This window comes from Osmia lignaria, chromosome 3 (assembly GCF_051020975.1).
Source record: "Osmia lignaria lignaria isolate PbOS001 chromosome 3, iyOsmLign1, whole genome shotgun sequence".
NCBI classification, from domain to species: domain Eukaryota; kingdom Metazoa; phylum Arthropoda; class Insecta; order Hymenoptera; family Megachilidae; genus Osmia; species Osmia lignaria.
The window spans coordinates 7,002,415-7,027,901 of record NC_135034.1 but is presented as its reverse complement, the minus strand read 5'-3'; the positions used below and the strand labels follow the sequence as shown (position 1 = coordinate 7,027,901).

The following is a 25,487-nucleotide window of genomic DNA, read 5'->3' as shown; positions in this document are numbered from 1 at the left end:
AAATTATTTTGGAAGGCAAAATTTCAAAAAAATTGACTGCATCTTAGATTATTTTTTTCCAAGGAAATGAACTATTTTGGAGAAAATCTACATAGATCCTTATGAAAGAGACAGTAAAGATCAAAATAAGAAACAAATAACTCATAATAAAACAAATTTGGAAATTTAAATATTAAGATTGAAGAAGAATATCCATTGTCTAAATATTAAAGAAATCTATCCCAAGCTTGAAATATTCTTTTTTAAATGTTCAAATTACACCATAGCAAAGTGCACATTCGTGACTCGGTTTGTCGTAACTAAATGGTTAACCTTTCAATAAGAAAAACGTTTGTTGATTTTACATCAAGATCTTTGACTATGTCTTCGATCACCTGAGTAAACTCTGATTGTAAAGGGTGAACAACTATACTGTATTTTTAACTAATTACACTGTAGTTACTTTCACTGTAAAGCAAATACTATGTTGAAAATTTTACAATCATAAATATCAAATTTTGTCCTTGATTCTTTTCAACAGGAAGTAAACAATTAGTAGGGTATTACATGTACTGTTAATTAACCCTCGGACCACGGAGAGTGGCCCAATTTTAATTAAATTTCGTGTTTCATACTATTTTCATTTTCTAAATTTTACACCGTTCCTTGAAAACTGAAAAGTGTGCATCAAACGTCGGTAGTTCTAGTGTTAATACAAAAACCATTTTTTCAAAATTGTAAACGTAGTCTTATAGCATTTATTGTGCAATTAAACTCTTATTCATACAATATTTTTCTATTTCTTATAGTTCAAGAGTTTTTATACGGAAAAGTCAAAATGCCCATCTAAATTTAGGGTCAGTTTTCAGATTCTTCAAGCTCGATTAAGTACGAATGAGGCATACTACTATTCTCGTCTTGGATCACTCTATAAACCCACCAAGTTTCGTTTAAATCGATGAGTAAGGGTTTGTAATGTTCCCTTCTTAGCTTTCGTCGAATCGTGCTACCAATGGGGAGTCCTTTTTTATGTATTCTATACACAAAGTCCAAAGGATTCGCTGCATGTCGAGCCACGAGACTAGTGTAAAGTTTGTATCGTCTTGTAGATGCACGTGATCATTGTTCTTGATGAGTTTTATATACGGTGGGTCGGAAATCGTGTGTATACATAACAGGAGAAAGGAGTTATTTTAATAAAAATTTGGTATAAAACTGATTTATCTGAGGTTTTGTTTCTGAAATTGTATACCAAATTTTGTTATTAGTTTCTCAGATAGAATTGTACTTTGATTTGCGACCTACCATGTATAAACAAGAGCGTATGGAGTAAATGAATTCCAAGTAATAGAAATTTATATTCTTGTAATGCAATTGCACACAATTAGAAAGAATTTGTTAACCCTCGGATGGCGGACCATGGAGAGAGTCCAATTTTAATTTAAGTTTGTATTTCATATTATACATTTAAAAAAGAATAAAAATAAAAACTGTAAAGAATATAATGCAAATATAAAACTCATCGACTCGAGATGCGCATCCAGATATCGTATCGCGATTATGCGCTCAATAACGAGGAAAGATCGCGCACTTAAACGACCCAATTTGTCCGGAATATCTGTCTTTAAACCGTTCATTACATTATTTCTACGAACTCTTGTAATTCCAACCGAAATTAATTTCCTTTCTAACGCGAAAGGGCCTAAAGTCTTATTACAAAATAATTCTCAGACCTAGGCACTTGTTTCTATTAATTTACTACTAAAGAATAATTTTTAAAGGAACAGTGTAAAATTAAAAAGAAATGATAATAATATGAAATACAAAATTGAATTAAAATTGGGACTCTCTCCATGGTCCGCCGCGTCGCGTCGTCCAAGAATAATGATGGTACACCGTATATTATATTTGGATAATAAATGATGTACACACTACTTGTTAAAATAACCTTGTAAATAATTTGTAATTAATACGATACTACATTTTTCAGATGTATCGTACTGCATCTAAATGTATCTAAAATGTTCTTATCTAACTACTGTTTTGACATAAAATAGATAAGGACTAATGTAGTAAACAAACGTACGAAGTGTCACGAGCGCAAACCATAATAATGACTGATTAAACACTTACCATCGGAGGAGAGAAAGACCTGGTCAGCGATAAGTTATCAACAAAAAACTTATCGAGTCACCGTCCGTATTGGTAAAAATCAAACCAGACAAACGACTCCATACCGATCGCTTCTCTTTCGAACCACTTAGTCGCGTTGGAGGATTACATTACAGGCACATCGAACGAGTCGCACGCCGATCGAAAACACGAATCAATATATTCGCGGTAACTGATTTGCTCACACTTTGTCACACGATACTGGCCCACGGGTTTTAATGACCGATTATCCATGCATCAACACGAGATATGTACACGAAACGCGTACGAGACACGTGACGTTCAAAGCATCGCGTCTCAACACAAACTGAATGTAAACTGACTACCGATCCACGCCGTAGCGATCCATGATGCCCGAACGGCGGCCTCGCGTCTCATTGGTCGAGGCCGCCGAGCTTCCCCATTGGACAGCCAATCAGCTGCTTCGACGCTTCCGGGAACACGCGGGTTATTCGAAGTTAAATTAGAACGTAAACTCCACACTCGTAATATATTAAACCCTGTGTTTATCGTACTTTCTTTTAATTAAACTAATAATATACTGTAATGATTTATCTAACCTGGTTAGTTGGCGATGTTGAATAAATCAGTTATATAACCTGCACTCAACTACATTTGTTTATCAATAAACCTTTTTGTGAAACGTTTCATTATTTTCATTGCTATTCGCAATGTAACCACACTTAGTATGATGCATTTACCCGGTAAATATAAAAAATGATAATGGAATCGCCTAGCTTGGGATGATGTATCGACGTTGTACAAGAAATATTGTAGCAACAGGTTTGGTCGGATCTAGCTCGTTAAAGCAAATCAACGACCACGAACTGGTAACAGTTCGCTAACCGTTGTCTCGTTCGATTAATTATGATTAATCATCTGCACCAATTCGCCGGTTACAACGAGAACGAGTCGACCTGTCTCACTTTCCAGTAGGACAGATCCGCTTGAAGCAATTGTATATCAACGTGACGTCAGTTTAATAGACTGCTACATAAATTACGAAACGCGAACTACTTTAAAGCGAACAGTAGCAGGTAGTTAATACACGTCAAGGAAACTTTATCTCTATAGTAATCGACATGTAACATGTACTCACGTTTGTCGATAGCTGGCTGGTCAACGAGTGGACCTTTTCTTGAGCGTCCAGTAATTCTCGTCGCAATTTTCTCAACTCGTGCGCCTGTTTCTCCTCGGCTGAACTGTACAGACTGCTCGCTGTCGATACCAAAGACACCGAAGAACCGTGGACTGAGGGCAAAAGAAGAGAAAATTTTATTTGAAGAGATTTAGAAAAAATGAAACTATGCATATGGTGTTATTAAGTTATTAATATATTTGTCAAAAATCTTCTTAGATAATCATTTTTTTTCATTTTTATTGCTACAGCCCCATTATTATAAATTCATACTAGTCGCCATTAGAATCTGTAAATGAAAACTTACTATCATCGTCCTTGTGCACGTGTTGATAAAGATTAGGTGGTTGTCGTGAAGTATGCGTGGGAGTAGGAGACGTCGGTTGAGACCAGTGTTGTCCAGTACACCCGGTAGATCCAACAGGAACACTGTAATACGGTTCAACGCCGACTCCCATTCCAATTCCAACTCCAACTTCTTCACCGACAGAAGACGAGGCTCCGCTTCCTCTAGCTAACATCGACGGATACATTTTTTCGCTTTTCGTGGATCTGCGAAAACAGAGGTACAGGCATCTAAATTTCCGGTAGAAATTAATGCAAACATACATTGTAAATGCTAACAAACAGTCCCTTAATTAAATTTACAATTAACTTTGAAACTTTTCGTTAAGAAACGATACATTGATTTAAGGAACTGTTTGCACCTGCGGATAATAAAAAGCGCGCTACGTGCACCGATAGAGGACGAAGAGGAGTCGAAATAATCCATAAAACCTTGTCGAGAATTTTGGAATGTGTTCCTACGTCCCTTACGCAAAATCACCTAAGTAGAGTCTTTTGAACGACAGAAAGCACAGATACTTATTGTTGCTTGTTACACTCAACTGCATTCAGGAACAAATTAATTATTGAATATTAAAATTCCTGAATACAGAAGTGTGTTTGTGTTCTTGAAACCTCGAGATGCGAAGACATTGAATTAAATTAGCAAGTTTTTCTTTTTAGAGAAAATCTATAGGAAAAAAAGCCCCATTAAAATTTGATTTAATATTTATTTCATTATTATAGCGAGTGATGGAGAGTCTCCTTCTCCTACACTGCCATTTTCCTGACGGTAATTTACTCTGCTCAATTCAATGAGAGACTCTTTAGAGAGATCGATCGACTCGCAGAAGAGTTCTTCGCATCTGAGAGCGTTCAGTTTACTTAGGACGTCGGATGAGAACACGTCCGTCTACCTGACGAGTGTATACGTAATTAGTCGATCTGGAGGCGCCTTCTAATTAAAAGACAAATTCCCTTTCGTTTAAATGTCGAGTACCGCTTCCCTCGGTTCGTGTATACACTCGTATGGTCTTTTATCAGCGAAAGGAAACGAACTGGACGTTGAAGAAGAGGATGACTAAATATTCTCAGCTTTACTGAGTTACAACACGCGTTAAATATGTTCATGAGAAGATTAGTTCAATAATTAAGCTTTTCATGAAGAGATTTTTCGTTTATCTGTATCCTTTAATCAATATTAATATCCTAATTTTGAATACCAATACATGTTTCCTTTCGCTGTGTAACAACAGATTCTTAAACAAGCTTTAACATGCGGTTGTAGCAAGAAGCATAGACCAATCACAGATGCCAAATGCGAAGGAAGTTGAAGAAGAGTCAACCAATAATAACTAACATTACTGTTGAAAGACACAGGTGTAAATGATTGGAGAGAAGATAAAATATACATGTATGTGTTTTCTTGGTGCTGATATAAATTTGTCACTGGTGTATGTATGTATACAAGGTATTACAACCCTATAAAGGTGCTGTTCTTTCAATACTTATGCATGGAAAACAGGCTGGACGTATGTGTATTCTAGATTGTCTCACTACCTTGGGAATGTCCTGTCCCGCAGATGGCTAGAACGGTATCAAATGATCTGCGTTATTTCACCGTAAACGGGTATTCGTTGTCATAGGGCGGTTTTAATTATAAAGAATCAGAGAAAAAGAACAAAGCTGAAACTGATCGTTTTGAATAAATGTGGTGAGAAATTTGCATCCTCTAGTCATGCATCTATACAATATGAACGTATGCAAATGACTTCTAATGATTTCATATAAAGTCGTAGGAACTAATGCACAAAATGAAAATTGGATCATTATTGTACACTTACCTGATCGAGTTGCTTCGGTTGAGCCTAGGTGGAGCTGGAGATCCTGTCGAATCCCTTTGGTGCATTAACAATCGAGCATGGGTCAAACTTGCTCGATGGGATCCCAACGATTCTACGCTGTCAGCTTCGCACAAACCCATTCCTGAAATTGAAAAAAAAAAAAATAAAATAAAATTTAGTAATACAGAAATTATGGGGTTTCCTTTTCTTATATTACCCTCCTTTTATTAGAAAAGTCAACTATACACGGTACTATACATGACGCATGACGTTAGAAACTTGCCTTGAGAACGTCCACTCGGTGTATAAGTATTGCTGTGTCTCATCCAGGACGTGGTGTACGGACTGTTAGGCGTGTAATAACCTTGAAGATCAGGTGCCGCGTAATTGCTGCACGTATCGCTGAGACTTCCGTCCGAAGGTTTGAGTACTCGTGGCGAAAAGGAAGTGCCACTTGGTCCTCCGCCGGATCCTCTATCGCGATGATGAGCGGACGCGAACAGTGCCGTGAATTCTGGGCTACCAGGTTTCGGCAAACTCTGCGAACCGAGCATAAGCCGATCCCGTACCGACTGAGAAAGCTGACTGGCACTTGGTCCTGTGAGACTGTAACTCTTGTAATGATGTCCTTGATTCGACGCTGATGAATTAGCCTGCAGTTCCGTGGTACACGTTTGCGTGCCACCGGATACTTTAACCTGGAATTAAGTTAAAGGGTTTCGATTAATTACTCAATAGAGGGAATTTAATAATTCTGAATCGAAGAATCTTACCTTAGTTCTAGGAACCGCGCTAACTTGAGCTGTCCGAGTAGCATCCTTTCCATTTTGGACCCCGTTAGGACTGGGACTGGTACCGGCACTGTGTCTTTTCACGTATCCAAAACTCTGAGGCACACCCCTGACTTTGCTGCTGCCACTGGTTGATGTTCCTGAGGATATCTTTTGCGGTTTCTCGCCATTCGCATATTCAGCCATGGCCTGCTTACGGTGTTTGTCCTGTGGAAATGACAGTATAGAAATGATAGTATAGTCTAGTATAGAAACAATGTGGAGAGAAATGAAAGTATACGAATGTTTACCTGGGATCGCCTGGAGGGACTAGGACTCGGGGGTGCGCCCTCCTTGTCTCTTTCCCGATCCCTCGCAGCACCAGCCTCGATGTACTTTTTCCATTGCTGGCTATTTGAACTACTGTTCCCTGAGCTGTTCGAACTTTGTTGTTGTTGCTGGTGCTTGAACGCTGAACTATCCGTTTGCTGAGAACTGTCCGACTTTTTCACGTGAGGATGATGACCACCGGGATGCCTGGAGCTGACCACGCGGTACACCAGGTTGCTGCCCTGTTGTGCACCTTGGGGGGTGGCCGAACTACTGCCACCCCCCACAATCACGCCACCACCACCCGGCACTCTCTGTTTGAGAGAAAACAAAAATTTATTTATAATTAAAATAAAACTCAAAGAATTATTTAAAAAATTATCATATAAATGATGATTGCGTTTTCATTTATTTAATGATTGGCGGAAATTAATGAGAAACAGGGTAATTTTTTGGGGTGAAATTCTTGTCAATCTCGTTTTAATCGAACGTGCGACCTGGGTCAAGGACTTCCGGTGAGGTTCAGTTCACTATTATCGATTGTCGAGCACGATGTTTGCAGAAGTCAGAACCCTCATGGCATGATTCAGAACGGGGCGCCGTGACGGCGGCTGTTCTATGGGGTACAAACAAAACCACTTTCGGCTACCAGTAAATCATCGAGGTTCAAAAATAAAAAAACATTCGGATAAGATTGATCTAGTCGTTCTAGCAAATCGGTAAAACGAAAATTCTCTGTTTTTGTTCCATTTCCAGTAAACCCTCTTTCTGTGCACCACGTAAAGTTAAGGAGCATCAAGTGACTCATGGGGGTAGAAACGGTTCTTCAGGTTTTTACTGGCCAGGTCGTAAACGTACAGTGAAAAGGCCATAACCTGGACAAAAGATCCCTGAGGGTCGAACACGGCTTTTCCCATTTCTTGCTCTTTAAAAACGTGTTCTACTCCGATCGAATTGACGATAATCCCTGAGCTTGCATCACCAGCGAAAAGAACGATCGAGGAACAATAAACTTTGTCTTTGAACGACACCGTTACCGTGAAAATGCAAATAAACCGGGTCCTCCTTTCGTTCGTGTTTCGTGAACGTCTTTCATTTCTTTTTCTCTTTTCAACTAGGTTTATTTTCAGGAATGTCTCTGAGAAAACATTCCTGTTTTCGTAGTAAAATAAATGTTAACGTCGTGACAGGGTGCGGCGGGAAAGTGTTTGAAACAGAGATAGAAAATGTTAAAAATAATTTAATAACACTGAGAATATTTAGGAAAGATTACAAATTTATATTTAACAGTAACTTTTTATTCTTAAAAGTTTCTATCGAAAATGTTTAGTTTTATTTAAATGAAATTAAAAAAGGTGAATTATTTAATAAACAAATATTATTATTATTACTTATATTCCAAAATCACTTCTGAATTTTTGAAAAAATAAATTTTACCATGCATAATTTCTGAGAATTATATTTTTCTCGCCATTTAATTAAACAACCCAGTTATTAAACACTCACTGCGAAGTACCATTGAATCTCCTACTAATTTCATCGATCTGTAAAAGTACCCTCATCAAGCAAAACTGCGAAAATTCACCGATACACGTGTCCACAAGTTTGGAGGGATCGATAACGTCGAAATACCTGTGTGAACATCGAATGCGTCATTGCACGGGATAATTAAGGGATAGCCCTCGAGTAGAACCACCCTTGTTACCCTCGACGACTAGTGCAATTTCAATGGGGGCTGCCTATTTGTTTCAGACACTTCTCATTCAAAGCGAATTTCAAATAACTTCTCGATATTCATTCAGTTCAAGCAATTTATCCTCCTTAATTTTATAATTAAATTCCATGTATTTTATAAGACATATGTTGGAAACTCAATAATGAATTTGATTTTCAAATTTAAAAATCGATATATTAATTAGAGATTCATTTAATTAAGATAAATCATCGTTCCCAATTATATCAGCTTATTATATTTATATTTACAATTACATTAATAATTCAATACTGAATATGAGATTTAAACTGAAGAAAAAAAATATTAATCCTTTAATTAATTATTTGAAGATTAAATAACAGTGAAATTGCTACTTTTTTAATCAACTCACCATGTTTTGTTGCAGTCTTTAATATACTGCATATCCTCAAACATGAAATTTCATTTCTTTTCACTCATTAAATCTAATGAACATTACTTTCCACACATTCACTAGATAAAAATTTAAATTCTAATTTTGCAATATTTCCAATGTCATTTTTTTGGTACCACTATATTACTATTTCAATATTAACTTTGTTTTTTAACACAGCCACTAAACTGTACCATATATTCTTTTTAATATTTCATTTATCTTGGCAATAATCCAATTATTTACCAAGTTCATTTAAAAATCTCAACCTCGAAGTGCATTCAACAAAAATCACACAAACTGTACACTGCATCTTCCTGTGTCTCCCACTTTAAGCACGAATTACTTAGGAAAGAAATCATAGTAAGGCGTGAAGCCAATCTTAAGCAGAAAACATCAATAAATATTCGTTATATCAGCACAGTAACCATCGTGGTAAAGTACAGGGGTGAGTTTTTCCAACAGTTTGAATGATTTCGTCGATACCTCAAGCCCGAGTCGTTCAATACTTTTCGAGGGGGTTCGCGTTGGGTATTCGACGTGAGAACGCACTTTTTTCCAGCATAAAGAGATTAAAGAATAGTTTTCAAGGAAGCATTATCGATATATTCTACACCAGGATGGAGCATCACGTTTTCACGAGGCAGACGAACGTTAACTGCCGACTGCGAGGGTCGACGATCCATCGCTCACCGGCCCTCCCCACTTTATTCCACGATACTATTATACTTACTAACGAACGCTACCGAATGCTCTGTGTACTGTACAGCCAGTCACAAAAAATATCCTGGCCCAAAAAATTATTATACCATCCTCATTTTTTATACGTCCATAACGATTGAATTCGAACCTTCAGTTGCTCTAATTTTTCCCTCGTGTTTTTAATAAATTCATGTTGGAATAGATGATAATTATGATTAAGAATTACAATTATACACCCTCTCCAAATGTAGTATATTAACTGAGATTTGGTCTAATATAAATTTTATTGATAATAATCAATTTAGAATAATAAAAAATATAATTTAAATAAATCTTTGCAAAATTAACATTGCAGAAGTAAATTTTCATAATTTTTTAATATGTATAATAGTCTCCTGTTGAAATGCAATTTAATAGCATTTGATTGATAACAAAAGTCACCAGAGCTCCCTTTAGAACTTATCGGATCCTAGGCATACAAATGAAAATCGAGGCCTTTCTTATACCCATTTTTTAATTAAATTCAGAAGTTGAAACCAGCTGATTTATTTATTTCATGCAGTAACGATAAGCACCTGTATGTGGACCACTTTCTTCACCTGTTTTGCCTAGAGGTGAAGGCGGCCTTGGAAGTCATTAAATGTTTAAAATTTAATATATACGTTTTACTGGCTAAACAAAAAGAAAATGGAATATTATTTAACGTTAAGTAACGGAAAGTTAAAATTTTCAGGAAAACAGATATAATTAAAGAACTCCGGTATCTTTCCTCGTATATTCTAACTGGAAATTAGTATTCAACAGAGTCGGTCTCCGTTCAGAATAGAATAAAAGCCAGAGCATTGTTTTGCAAACGATAAGGTACCATGCGAGGCCACACCCCGTTGCTTTTCACCCTTCTTCAGCATATCCGGTAAGAGGGTGGCTCGGTTCAAAAAGCGGAAAAAAGAATGTTACTTGGAAACTGATTACATTTCGGCCTGCTCACGGATCTCCAGTTCGAACCAATAGAATCGAGGATTATCCTCCTCGGATTATCGGCTATAAGAAACTAACTTTTCCCGAGGAAGGCAAATCGAAGCGAAGAAGTCTCCTTTAATTTCATTTTACTGATCTGTTCCAATGATTGAAACGAACATTCGAAAGCGATGAAAGAGAGAAATAATATTCCTTTATCTGAATCACATCTATAAAAGAAGCGATCAAATTTTATTATTCAGAAAAATCTGAAAAGTTCATAAATTTTGATAGGAATTTTGTTAAAATTGTAAAATAATAATAATATTATTGGTTACCAGTAGCATTGGTTACTGTGATTTTTCAAAATTAATTTTTAATTAGAAATAGAAAAGGCAGGGAATTAATTTATACATCTAATAAATTGAAAAATTATTCTAATTTAACGTGTACGAGAAACAAGTATTTCCATTACAATAGACTCTCGTTATATAGCCGCAGATGGGCCTGCAGGATGGAAAATTTTGCAAGTTTCCAAACTTTCAGTTGGAAGGGAAAAGGGAGATAAAAATGTATCATTTTTGTAGGCTACGATGGCGAAAGGGTAGTATTAGTATCCTTGAATATCCATGTGAAAATCAAATCGCTCACATGGCAATATAACGAGAGCCTACTGTATTATATAAATACAGAGAAAACCATAATCCATTTATTATTGGTAACACATCATTTTATCCAATGGTAATTTGTACAAAATGGTCGTTAACAAAATGATGGTGCAGTTAGTATTTCTGAATGATCAGCTGAAAAGGGCGATAATTTGTTTGCATTTAAAGGGAAAACATTTTCAGCATTTCGGTGGAAATTACCGCTCGTTAGTGGCGATTGTAATTCGAGTAATGAGCAGTATTTATTTGCTCGAGGGCCTTGTATTACCGTGAAAATACCAGTAACAAAAAGTAAACGAGATGTTCGCTGAATAGGTATTCATAGGAAGACCGAGTAATTGCGGAAAAGAGAAACGTATACCCCTTTAGCTCGTCTCGAATAGAGGGAAGCAAAGATGAACCAAAACGAAGGCAAGAAAAATCATTCCGTGAAGAGATCCGGTAAATCCAAATTCGTCTGGCTTTGAAGAAAATTCTTAGGGAAGCTTGTACACGTTCGTGCATACGTTTAACGATAGTGAATGAAGGTGTTAGTTAAGGAGTTAAGTAGCACATTTTGGGAAAAGAAAATTAAAACTTAAAGGAGAAACAACCTGAAAGGAGTTTCAAGATATTATGCAAGCGAGTTTGTAAAGATACTTTAAAATCATTTGGATGTTTAGATATTTAATTGCTATTACTATTTAGCAACTTTAATTGTATTAAAAGTTCATTTTTAGAGAAATATATCTAAACATTACAAAAGTAAAATATTTTTCACGATAGAACTGTCTATAATAAATTAATCAGCAAAATTAATTTTAATTATTCTCTTCTTAAGCACCTTTATATCAAATATTAATGAACAAAATGATGTTGTATTTTAACATTATTTTGTAATATTTATATAATATCTGAAAAATTGAATACGGTGGGCTCTCATTATATTGCCTCCTGAATGAGATGATTCTCACTTGGATCTTTAATCATACTAGTGCCACTTTTCCAGTAATAGTTAATGAAATTTTGCACATCTACCTGGTTTGCAAAAACCTTGCTCTTCTACGACCATGTCTTGTTCACAATAACCGTACGAACAAGGAAGAGAGCGAGACAAGGGAAAGAGAACGATTATTATTTTACCCGGCAGATATCGATTCCATTCGACGACCTGCCGTGACCCGCCTGCATAACTCACGGCGACGCGTACACTAATCCCTCTTTCCTCTCTTTTCTTTCCAATCCCTGCAAAACACACATATCCCGTTCCCGTCTTCGTTCGACGATGCATCGGGGACTTTCTCGTCTCATCGGCGTCGTTGTTTTTCCCTCCCTTCGGAAAATTTGACAAATCCATTCGCCTTGGGAGAACGGAAGAGGATGTTGTCGTGGGACGGGCGTAAAAAAACAGCGAACCAAGAGTCAGCCAGTCGGATGGGAAAGGATAAAATATGGACGAGACTTGGAATCGATAGCGATCCTTCAAGCCTTTCCTTCTTATGGTTTCGCGATAGAATGTTTCCGAACCGGTGTAAAATTTCGATTCTCATGGTTTTCTATGGGGAGTAATATTGAAATTAATGGGTTGGAATTTATTTTTGCAATTTCCTTAGATTTTGTTTTAAAATTCTAATAGTGAAGAATTTAATTACTATCCTATATAGTCGAATAATTAAATAGAAAAGAAATTAATATGGGGGCCTAGGCACGTGCCTATTACGCCTAGGAATAAATACGGGCCTGAGTCACGCTCAGACCCACTTGTGTGTATATATCCGGCTACACCAGATGGACCAATATTCAGAAGAAAGTTCAAGTACACCCCTGGTCGAATCGAATCTTCGATAAAAAGCAAGGGAAAGAAAATAAAACACCATGGAGGAGGATGGATAAAAATTCGATGAAAATGGTCGAAAAGTAAAGAAAACTACAAAAGACGAGAACGAAATCGAAGGACGATGACAATAAGGTTTGCTACTTGTTTCTCCCTTTTCGCGATAAGAGCGGCATGGAAAGTTGGTAGCGAGATATCCCAGGGGTCCTTTAAACCTTTTACGGATGGCACGGTGGGAGGATGGGCAGGATGCACGCGAAACTCTCGGCACAACATACGGCGTTGCATCGAGAAAAAAAAAAGGGGAGGACATAGAGAGTGAATGGAGCTATTAGGGGAAAAGGGGGTCAAATGCAACGTGCAGTGTTACAGCGATGCAACGCGGCTCGTATATTAAAGGGGAGAAAATAAACGCACGAGACACACAAGGAGCGAAGTTAAATTGGAACGGGCGTAGGAAGAAACGGGGGAACGATTGACTAGCCAACGGAAAAAAAAGAGAGAATTCGAAGCGAAGGAGAATAGGGGAAAGTCTCGGTTTGAAAGGGCACAGATCACCTACAAGATTGGCCCCACTGATCAAAGAGACTCTGATTCGCTTCTTGCACCATGTACAGTGGAAGCGTACGCTTCGGGGTTGAATTTATCCAGGGAAATAGAGCTGGATGAGATGAGACATTTACGACGCTGATCGCGTTATTTATCATAAAATACTATAAAAATGAACAATTTACTGAGAAATTGTCAGATTTCAAAATTTTCTAACTTTGTTATAATTTGTACGAAAGTTTGGAACATAAAGAAGATTAAATCATGAATCTTCTAATTTTTAAGGTCAGCGTCTAAAGGGTGGAACTCGTTCTTAACCCTCCCTTACTACACTTATTTTTTGTACGCTACCATGTTGGGGTTTGACAAATCCCTGGACATGAATGATTAAATCTAGACATGAATGACACTATTACAACCCCTATCTACCAAAGAGACCTTAATATTTTTTTCGAAGGATGTTCTACTATTTTATTTTTCAAATTTTAATAGGTACCTTAGGAATCAAGGGCGGTCTAATTTATTTTCCTTCAGAATTTTTTTTAATGAAATTATAACCATTTAAAGAAATATCTACATTACTATTGCTAACTATTAGTTCTGATGAAAAATTCTGTCTAATGACATTTTTCTCTATTTTCTACCATTTAAGAGATATAACTTGGTACAGTTGCATGAAACACCCTGTATATTAGGATAAGAAAACACTGCCAGTCTCTAAAGTGTACACAGAATGGCACTAAAATATTTAATGGCTAATAATGGTAAAAATGTTTCACCCGGTATATAGCAGCTGCACGATGCAACAGCTGACGCAAAGGTTCGCTTCGTAATTTCATTGTTTGCGGTTGAACTGCACGTACTCGACGAACGTACGTACACGTCCATCGAATAATTAGGCAAGAAGTTCATAACGCGACTCGAATAATTATTTCGCCTCGAGTGGTCCTCGTGACAGTCACAATTCACCGACCATTAATCGGACGAGATTCGGATTGAAGAAACCGCGATGACTCCCTAATCAAACGTTTCACCCTCCCGTCTGTAATTCGCATTGTTTCACCTCGTTACCGTTTGTTTCGAGGGAACCAATGCACCGCAGCCCCGGTTTAAGCTTAATTAATTCCAGCCTATGTTTGCCGCGTAATGCGATGTCAACTGATTAATAAAACCGAACTAAAATCGATCAATCGTCGCGAATTCAATGATCGTTGAATTATTTTAATGGAAAAATGATGGAGCATAAATGGAGAAGGCTGAAATTAACCGATTTCCACCACTGTCCGTTTAATGCATAATTAGCATATTCTAAATACTCTGCTCGTAAATTTTGCACGGTTCATCTGGTTACAAATGCATAAACATCCAGAGTCTATTAACGTGTAATAAAGCGCAAACAGGACGGAACCGCAACTAACGTATCCGGCCGAAAATTATGCAGTCGGTTAACGGATATTTCGGGCAGCTCATTTAAACACGATGGACAGAGAACGGTGAACGAAATATTGATTTAGGTAAGTTCGCTGACCTTGTGATGAGAGGAATGGCCCGTGTGATTGGCGGAGGTGTGATTTCCGGCGGGAATAGATGCCAGGTCCTCGATGGTTAACTCCGCCAAGGCGTCGCTACCACCGCTGCACCCGCCTAGCAAACCACCACCGATGACGCCGCCACTTCCTGGACTGCCCCCGATGCAACCTCCATCCGACCTTACTACGTTCGCCGACGGTCTCTTCTGCACCCTCCTCGAGGTCACCAGTTCCTTCACCCCCGACAGCTCTCGCCTCGAGCCACCCACGTATCTAAAAAAAGCACGTGCCAGTCTCGTTACTGTTTACCAACGACACGAGACCCTGTCAGTGAAGAATATTTCATTAAAAATTATTCTATGCTTTCGTTTACCCACTTTAGTACCCTTCTTCATTTTCTATATTTATCTTGCACACTGTTTTGTCAGGTATAATAACTGATAGATATTGAAAGTGCCTTTGTTAATTATATGAAATTTCAAATTAATTGTTCAACTATAATAAGTAATTCTTTTGTTTTTTAAAAACATAATATTATTATGAGTATATTATTGGAAGTATATAAAAAGTATGATATTTAAATTACAGTGGATAAATAAATCATACTGATGTTTGTATTAATTATGATATGATTATGATTTTAAGTTTTCATACTTGAAAATTGAAGAGATGTAAATATTTTTATATGTTACAAAAAAGTAGTTACATTTTCAAAGAATATAAATGTAAATGAGATCATTTACCTGCAGTGTACTTAAAAAAATAAATTACTTCGTGTTTCTACTACCCTAATAGTATTATCACATCACCCAAATTGATTTAAATCACTATCTTGGCGCAAACAGATCTCCCAAGCAACATCTAGTATGCAGGCTACAGTGGCAGAGCTTTTCTATTTAGAGTCACTTGGACGAGGTAACGTGCAGAATATAAAACCTGGATGTACTAGACAATGGCAACGTGGTACTAGCTTTTTTGTAAGGAATCCCTGACAGAATGCTGCAGGCGTTTCAAAAAAAAAAAAGAAGCACACTGTGCACCAGCCACGGGATTATGAATCATGCCAAACGAGGCTAGATTTCGAACCGTACAGAAATTGCTCTATTAGTGGAATTATATCCACCAGTCAATCAATTCTACGGACACTGTCCGTCCAACGATGATTTGTCCTAAATCGAAGAATACATGCTGTCCGTTCTCCTTTGTGAACGGCCTTTCGTGCTTGTCGCCAATTAAAATGGAACGAAACTTTATTAGGCCATTTTTTTGCCTTTACCTTTATGACGTTTCAATTTAGCGCGAATACCGTGCAATTAAAATTAATTGAAAGAGAAATTTAATAGTAATTGCCCTTATTTTTAGGTTCAACTTTCGGATCGCGGACCATGGAGAGAGCCACAGTTTTAATCCTCGAGCAGCGGACCACGAAGAGAGGCAATGAATAATCCTTGGTTACTGTAATTTTAACCTATCATTAAAACGTCATTGCAATACACGGGATTGAAGGTTGAATTGTATAAGAAATTTAAAAAATAATTTGACGTTTAAATATGATATTTTGCATATTCTATGGAACGAGCCTACGATCTTAGTACAAGGATTAACGCGAAGAACGCTGGTTAATTGACATGTAAGTAGTACAAGTCGACGCTTGAACCGACGATCGCAGGTAAGATGCGTTTACATTGCATTTAGGCAAGGCTGTAGCAACAAATTTGCTGACGCAAATCCTATGAAGTCTCGTGAATTCGTGCGATTAATAATTCACGAATCACGCGCGTAGGATTAGGATTACTGCGCTTACGTGAGCACACCGCCGGTGCAAGACTTTACCAGCTAATGCGATTAACGAGCTCCAATTCTAACAATGCTTTTTCGACATTTCTTCACAACCTAACTCCATTCTCTTAATAATTAAACACAAGTTCTCGCGTTACATTAAAAATTGTAATTACCTTTGCTTTTTGAATTTTTCAAATTACCGTCCACTTTCATTGTTACCTACGTTTTTATATTATGAATTTATTTCGAATCTAATCGACCATTTTATACCAGAATCTCGTTGAACCGTATAATTTGTTCTTTAGCATGTTCATCCGGCTCGGAGAACTTTCATTACGAAAGTTTAAATGATAATTGAACGCGAAACGAAATTGCACGACGCGTGAATCTCGGGTTAAATTCAAATGAAAGTACTCGGGGTCCTGGGTAAATTGTAACACGATTTCATTCGTGAAAGAGAATTAAGAAAACCGTGGAAGAATATAAGGAGGTCTATTGAAAGCGAGAGTGAATTGCAACAGGACGCGAATGACCTGAAGCGGTTCTAAAATTCATTGTCATTCCAACGGACGATTTTAAACTAATTAAGAAACATTGTTCCAGGAATAATCGCTATTACAATTCTTGTCTATTTTAAGATTCTCCACTTTTCGTTTCTATTGACAAAACTTTTTTCTTTATCCCAGTACTTTTACTTCGATGTAGTTCGCAGACAATAGGCCTGCTCTTATTATTGGAAAAATCTCTTCCGTTATGTTTACTCCTGTACCATTCCCTAGACGGCGTACATTGTTTGAAGATCCAATGAAAATGTAGGTGACGTAGAACGATCTGTTCTGTTTAAGGAATTATCGAAAGGAATGATATTTCCATGGACATCAAAGACAAGCTAATAAAAACGTCGACTTTTATTTTCCTTCGACTTTTACCACTTCTTGAGTTCATTTCTTTTATATCTACCCAATATTGCCCCTAACTTTCAATTCTTATTTCCTGCTCTTTCTTTATTCTCCGATTTCTCGTATCAATCGCACACCGAGAAGTCCCGGTAAAAGTGAGGTCGCCTGCCGGTCATTCATCCCCCGAAAACTTGCCCTAACCTTGACAGCCGGCGCACTACGATACCCTGGACCGTTCGACGAGGGGAACAAGCGTAAAGGAGAAAATTACCGTGAACCTTCGTCCCGTAATCGTACTTCTCCTCCTTTTTTCACAAGACGTCACTCGACAACCTTCTCCACACTCGTTCCAGACTTATCCGGGTAACATCGCGATTAGAAGATATTCGTGAAAAACGAACCGGCATGGACGGGGAAACACAACGAAGAGGCAGCCGGTTCCCGGTGAACTATCGCTAAACCCACGACTTCCCGGTCGTTCGTGCAGCTACGTATTGTACGTTCTCGACGACGTTGCTCCCCACCCTCGGGACTACGCGCTACAGCACCGGCTCTGCCGTCGAACCTACCCCCGAGGAGAGCGAGCAACCCTCCGCCACCATCGCGCAAGAACCTCCCTTGGTGGCGCCTTAAGCCGCCCTCGCAAGTTGGCCGACGTCGCCGCCAGGTTGCACCAGCTTAGCCAACCACGCGGATCGATCGACGTGACGTCACGCGGCCGCGCATGCGCACTAGCGTCGATGACAATTCGCCACGATCGCGTCCGAAGATACATCGGGAGTAAGAACCTCTTCTTCTTTTTCTTAGAGATATCGAACACTAGAAATGAATCGATCCTGTCTCTACTTGGATTATGAACTTTATCAATGTACCCTTCATTGGGTGTTTTTCGGATCAGTTAAGTTTCGAGGAGGAAAATTTTGCTGGAAAACATTGAACTTGTTTGTTAGTTCGAGTAATATCAATGCTTCCTTAGTTCCTAAGTTTCCAACGAGGAACAAGAAAATTTCTGCTTGCGAAAAGTTGGTCCCGAAAGAAATACACGACACTATCTATCGCACAAACAATTTTGTATTTCTTTGGAATTCGAATCGGTTAACAAAACTACCCTCGTTCTTTCTTTGTCTCTTCAAGCTAAGTTTCCAACGGAAAACGGGGAAATATATGTGTACGAAAAGTAGATTTCTAAAGAAATATACGAATGTTTCTTAAGCAATATTGTGTTTCCTGACGATTCCAATTTCTTCGAAAAACTCACCCCTTCATTTTTCTTTACGTCATCGAACTAAATTTCCAATGGGAATTGGGATAATTTCAATTTATAATCCTTTCATTTATTGGACCGATAATTTGTGGAACCCAGAATTCTCAAAAGATTACCAGTGAAAACAGAATCAGGTGAACAAAGTGGTTGTAGAAAGCAACGCTTATACCACTTTGATTTATGAAACAATTAAAAGGATTGAGTGTGCTATTACAACCTGTCACAGAATTATGGTACTTCCGTGAGAAGTAATTTAGCAAGGTATTCGTGGTACAACTGTATCGAACACGTGGTTCAAAAGCGTGAAATTCGTAGAGGATATCCTACATGCTGTTATTAAATCCGAAAAATAGATAACGTGGAACGAATGAAATGTTTGCCTTTTTAAGAATAAGAATCTGATTTCTATGAAGAGACAGAAAATTTTTAAATTTAATTTAAATTCGTTAGTAATAGACGTTTCATAATTCACTTTCTGATAATCCTATTATCACTAATGATGTCACGTATCAGTTTGCTGATCGCTGACATTTATTATTACATTATATTTTTATGGCTGCTATACAGTTGTGAATAAATGGACATTATGTTTTTTGGCCCGTTTATACATTGCATATAATTGTATAGCACTCACAGAAATATAACACGGTATTACTAATTCAACGCCATTTGTAAATTATCAGAAAAATGAACCAAAGAGCGTAAATATACAGCGTATACTACTTTACATAAATTGTTATTATTTGCTTAAGCGTGTAAAGTTACACTTGGAAACGCGTCGAAAGGGATACGAATCCTTTAGTCTCCCAGTTACCATTGCGACAAGTCGAAAGGACAATACAAAGCACTGTTGACGAAGGACAATGCTGCTTATCTTTCTGCATACAACCACGTCGAAAAGCGACGTCTCTGGCTTAAATTGATTTCGTGCCCTGCTGCTTGCACGTTTGCAATTGTTTGATGCTAAGGACTAACGCATAGAAGCATTCTATCATTTCCATCTAACGAGTATTGTCTTGAGAATTTCAGTTTTAATCACCCTCTAAAACTTGTAATTCTTTTGAAATATGTACATACGTTAAATATGTAATTGTACCTTCAAGTTCGTGATCAAAACTAATTTTTAATCAGTTTAGATAAAAATTACATGAAAACATACATAAAATTCTACCACTTCACCGATTTTTTTCCCACATTGATAAGTTTTCCTTTAACTCGTTGGTCAGCTCGAAAGCCTGCGACATCGCTCATCGCAACGAAGGAAGAAAAAAAAAAAAAAAAGGAGCAACTAAAAGTGCTCTATGGATGGAGGAGGATTAAAAGCGCGAGGAAGCGAGAAGATAAGTTTTTCTGGTGTTGCTGGAGGATACGTAATCGTCGGAATATGCTTTCAGGGCTGGCCTTCTTTGTTGGTGCCCTCGCCCTGTTTTATGGGGTCCTCGATGACGAAGTGGAAGGATGCAGGAGGGTCGTACTAACAGACGGGGGCGAGTATATTGAATTTCCGAAAAGCGCGTCGGGTTTCAAGCGGATGATACGCGGCTTGCTTATGCCAAACGAGTTAGCGATGCTGGAGAGGGTCCAGGATCCGCCTTCAACAGTTTCCCTCTGTGTACGAAAACACCATTGTCCGTGTGGCCTGACGCCGCGACGCGGCGATTACCTTGGCCTGGCATCAACTTATGCAAATTGTTGAGAAAAATTAAAAATTGAGCAACCAAATTTCATTTGAAAATAAATTGGATACCTAGTTATTCACAAAACTGAGTGTACTTGCGTAGGACATGAAAATTGTCAAACATATTCATAAGCAACAATACAATATGAATAATTAAACTTAGAAAGACCAAGGCGGGGGAGGATCAAGCTCACCAATTAGAAATATTGAAAATATATTATTTTTCTCATCCAGAAGATTTATAAAGCATTATTTCTTTTCACCTATGCTTTCTAAGTCAGTACATACTGAAAAAATGATTTTTTTTTAGTGAAGATGTTAATTATCGGATGGCGGACCATGGAGAGAGCCCCAATTTTAATATAATTCTATGTTTTATATTATTTTCATTTTCAACGAGTCAGAAGGATCAATCGACCCTCTTTGAAAGATTATAATTTTCTTGTTTAAGAAATAAATACCAGAATATTCTTGAAAATTTTGGTAAACGTTATTTGGAATAAACAAAAATGAAGAAAGTTATATACATACTGCGTTGCTTATAAATCTGTGTGAAAGTAATTATATATTTGAAGACATTATTTCGAAACGATACTAAAATGACAGCGGGAAATTGAACAGCGTCGAAGCATTATCGATACGAGAGATTAAAATGTTGGCAAAATGAACGAAGTAGCGAAGAAAAATCGAGAAAATGGGTCAGTGGTGATCATCTCGATTAGATTCACCGCATTGAGTTCGGATTCGTCTCGGTCGAATAGAACCTCGTTCAAGCGTGTCCAGTCCAACTCGCTTCGTTCAACTATTCAATCTCATTTGATTTCCTCCGTACGTGTCGTCCATGTAAATTCAATTGGACGAACGACAATAATTCCTCGCAAATGTCCCAGACTAGTCGACCAGATAAGAAACTCTACCGCAATTTTCGTTGGAATGTAGAACACGACAGTTCCCAGGGAAACTCTTCGACCGATGAAAATAATTTACAGGGTACGACGAGTTAACGATTCTATCTTGTAACGTGCGAAGAGAATAAATAAGAGGCAGAATCAAAAAATGATTTAATCGATATTTCCGATTTTTTTCAAACTTCAATATACTGAAAAATATATGAAAGAATGTATAATTTATAATCTAGAAAATGTGTAATTTTTAAACGAAAGAGTTTCATATATTAGAGGAATAATTTTTAAAGGAACAGAGTAAAATTTAGAAAATGAAATTAATATGAAATATGCAAAATTAAATTAAAATTGTGGCTCTGTTTATGGTTCGACGTTCTAAGCTTAGTTTATTCAATCGAAGTAATCCACGTAACCAAAGATAACCATGCTAAGCTGAGTAGAGCTGAGTAATTGGAGGCCCGTACGAAATTAGCTCTGCAAATTTCGTCTAATTAAAGGCCATTAGTAAGTGCTGGCACGACTACTCTTCACTGCATGCTGCATTAAGTCTGATTCAAAACGTTGCACTGCCGGCTTCGCGAAGTGATTCACGGTAGAATAATTTAACATTAATCAACAGCGTGACGTATCATTACTATTTTCAAAACTATACTTAATCAGCTACTTTCGCCCCTACTTATCTCAACCTACTTTAACTTTAATTAATAACGTTTCAGATCTTTTATTCTAATCCTTTTGAATTTACCTTATAGCTTTCAATTTTTTCCTAAAATTTAACAAAAAATATTCCTCTGATTAAATAAGAAAAAAAGATTTTAAATTGGGTCATAGGTGATCCACGCAGTACTCAAGGTGTTAAAATCAGTATTTGTTAGTTAGAAGATTTTTCTTGTAAGAGTTATGGAAAGAACAATTCAGGCTTTGTAATGGAGTTCACGTGCTCAGACAAATCTGGCTACTTGTGTTTCGTGTTCACGTGGAGATTGTGACTCGTTCACGTGCCATCGAACCCCGTGTACCAAAAGGTATGTAACAAGATATACTTGTTGAAATAGATGGTAGCAAGCATGTATAATGAAGAGTGCTTTGACATCGATCTGTACACAGAGCATGAAACCTTTTCACGATAATTGAATTAATTTGCTTCCACTAATTTAAAGAGTATCGTGTCACGACAATATCTTTGCAAATTATTTTCATCATTGTATACATATCCTACGTTTAAAACGAAATTTGAATATTTTTAGATACAAAAATAAGTATGAAATGAAGTACTATAGTATTCTAGGATTTAACCCTTTAACAAAATTTGTTAAAAGTGCAACGAAGTTACTTGAGAAGGTACAGAAGTATAGAAGTTTCTTTAATACTTAATAATTTTATAGAAAATCAACTCATTACCAGTTCTATAATTAATCCTTGAACAGCGGAGTCTAGTCCAATCAAAACCCCCCAAAAATGTATAAAATTAAATTAAAATCGAGACTCTCTCCATGGTCTGCCATCCAAGGATTAATCGCCTTATTTTATATGTACACACTTACCTCTCATGATCGTGGCCGTAAGATGGATTGATTCTGCGAGCGTACAAGGAAGCACCACCCTCGGACATGTAACCGTCGCACAAGTCGGACAGAGTTCTGCTGCCGACGGTCATACCACCTCGAAGAACCTCCCCGTCGCTTAGATAGCCGGAGGCAACGTCGATGTCCGCGTAATCGTGACCGACATGATGATGAGAAGAAGAATGAAGGATCGTGTACTGTCGAGCGGTCGTTCTGCTGGGCAACGTCTGAAGGGCCCTTGCCCCAGGAGTGTAACCACGGAGGAGAGGTTGCATGGGTTTTACAGTCATCTCAGCTTCGTCGTCCCCCATCGAACCTCCCCCGCAGCTTGAACTTTCTGACAAGACCTGTAACATGGGCTAAATTATTATATTTTTTTTTTTCCATATCAATGAGCATTGTTATTTAGTGAAATTTGTATCAAATTTAGTGTGAAAATATTTTACAAGTAGTATTGGGTGAAATAAACTATAGCTATCCAAGAAAAATAAATTTCTGAATTAATAAAATAAAATTTGTCAAGTAATCTCAAACTCTTTATTTCACTTTTTCATGCATAATTATAATGATACTACCAGTTTATGAACACCCAATTTATTAATACATACTTAAAATTAAAAGATCTTTAATTATTTCTTGTATAAAGCAACATCCAGTTTCTCGATTGAAATATGTATTATATTTGAGAACGTCTACTTCGAGACTACTAACCTTCTCCATTTGCTCGAAGGTCGTGTCGATTTTCCTATTTGGTATCGTCTTGATCTCGCTACCACTCTCGCTGCTGGGCCTGTAAATAACGCTGCTATCGCTCGAGTTACTTTGCCCGGTGCTGTTCGAGTTGCTGTGCGAACTCTCAGACATCAAATCCGAAATGCTTGGCATCGGTGACACCATTGCGACGGTGTTTGGGTCGAGCTTGCGATGCAAAGCGTCTGCCTTCAATTTCGTAGGCGTCGCCACGCCAGCTATGCTGTTTTCCTTCGGCGGTTTCGAGGTGCCTTTCACCAAGGCCGTGGGCTTCGGAATGCTGGAACCGGGACTGCCGGAAGCGTTCAAAGTAGAACCCTGAAGCGGACTACCGAGTACCGGAAGCTGCTGTTTGTTTTGTACAAAATTCAAGGCGTTCGAGGTCTGCTCGTGACACGGGGTATTGTTCGTCTGAGCAGTCGTGCCTTCTTGAATAGTCGCCATTTTCGTGTCTATCGTCGTTTCTGAATGATGACGAGGGGACGAGGGAGGTGTTTGCTTTCTGTTCGTACGATCCATATCTTGCAGATCATTCGGAAGCTTAGGTTTCATTGGCAAACTTGCGTTCTGTTTCGAGGGGCTACCAGCATTGTCCAGAGTCACCGAATGATTTTCGTTGACGATCTCTTTCTGTCTGTCTATCGTCGACTTCTCATCCGACAGATTCGCTTGATTCATCAAAGACAAGGCATGATCGTTTTCATCGGTGTTGCGGATTTCTTCTTGATCAGGCTGCTTGATCATTCCGTTAGCGTTACTCATCAGTCCCTTTTGCAGTAGGACGTCCTTGTTCAGCCCGTTGGGCGGCACCTTCACGCTTTGCAGCTGAATCTTCGCGTCCGCTATCTTACCGGGTAGCTCCATCTTCGGTCTAGGCGGCTGTTTCGCCGGCTCGTTCTTCGCACCGGCAAAGTTCTTCGCGTCCTGTCCACCTATCTGTTTAGCAGCCACCAACATCGAGGGATTTGCCTTCTGCAATTGACCGGACGGTGGTTGCTTCAATAGATCCTGCAGATTCGATGACTTCTTGTCCACAGCCAACTTCGCAGCCACGGGACCGATCTTGCTGCTCGGTTTGACATCTTCCAACGGCGGATTATAAGCCAGCACTTTCTCGGGCGCGCCTTTCGTTCGCGCTATCTTGCTTTGCCCTTTGCTCTGCTCTTTCCTCGCGGTCTTCGGGCTCGCCTGCTTCGCTGGTTTCGTCGACTGAAGCTTCGACTTCAATGCACGGTTCTTCGGCGACTCCACCTGCACTCTGCTCTGGTCGCACAGCGACGTCGAACTGTCCGAATGCTCTGACCTTGCTGAGGAGAAACCAGAGGAACTTGAGGTACGTTTCGATACACCGGACGAAGCTTTACCGCGGTCCTGATTTTTCTCCTTGTTGTTGAACAGCTTAAACTTGTCCAGGACAGAGTTCTTGTTCTGCTGAGTCGGCGGTCCTGTCGTTGTGTACGGGGATTGTTGGCTACCCCTCGTGCCACTTGGTTTTCCCACCGTCGACGTTCGAGGGCTGAAACGACGAACACATTTGTTTGTTATTAAAATTAAAATTGATAGTTTAAGGTGAATCAATTATGATTCGATGTACAAGAATGGTATTTCAGCTGTTGAATGCATATTTAGATTTCTAACTACCAGTGGCGGATTAAACGGTAATTTTTATCTAACTTGAGTTTGAGTGCCCCAAAATTTGGCCCCCGCTTGACTTGATCCGCCACTGTTAACTATTCTTTGCAG

At 38.3% G+C, this 25,487-nt stretch overlaps 1 protein-coding gene across 13 annotated transcripts in view; it reads right to left on the bottom strand.

The window, feature by feature from the left end:
- sick (sickie) overlaps nt 1-25,487 on the bottom strand; it is a 181,638-nt gene that overhangs the window by 38,533 nt on the left and 117,618 nt on the right. For 10 of the 13 annotated variants that reach the window (XR_013065268.1, XM_034326691.2, XM_076693414.1 and 7 more), the window contains 10 exons: nt 23,706-25,260; nt 22,974-23,353; nt 14,901-15,174; nt 6,539-6,871; nt 6,231-6,455; nt 5,741-6,155; nt 5,458-5,599; nt 5,174-5,200; nt 3,597-3,841; nt 3,251-3,402 (listed from right to left, as the gene is read on the bottom strand). Coding sequence is in view for 12 of the 13 variants with exons in the window: in XM_034326691.2 (XP_034182582.2) it covers nt 3,251-3,402; nt 3,597-3,841; nt 5,174-5,200; nt 5,458-5,599; nt 5,741-6,155; nt 6,231-6,455; nt 6,539-6,871; nt 14,901-15,174; nt 22,974-23,353; nt 23,706-25,260 (3,748 nt within the window). In the remaining variant the exon portion in view is untranslated. The remainder of the gene's footprint in view (nt 1-3,250; nt 3,403-3,596; nt 3,842-5,173; nt 5,201-5,457; nt 5,600-5,740; nt 6,156-6,230; nt 6,456-6,538; nt 6,872-14,900; nt 15,175-22,973; nt 23,354-23,705; nt 25,261-25,487) is intronic. The other 3 variants (XM_076693413.1, XM_076693411.1, XM_076693412.1) reach the window with 3 other exon arrangements.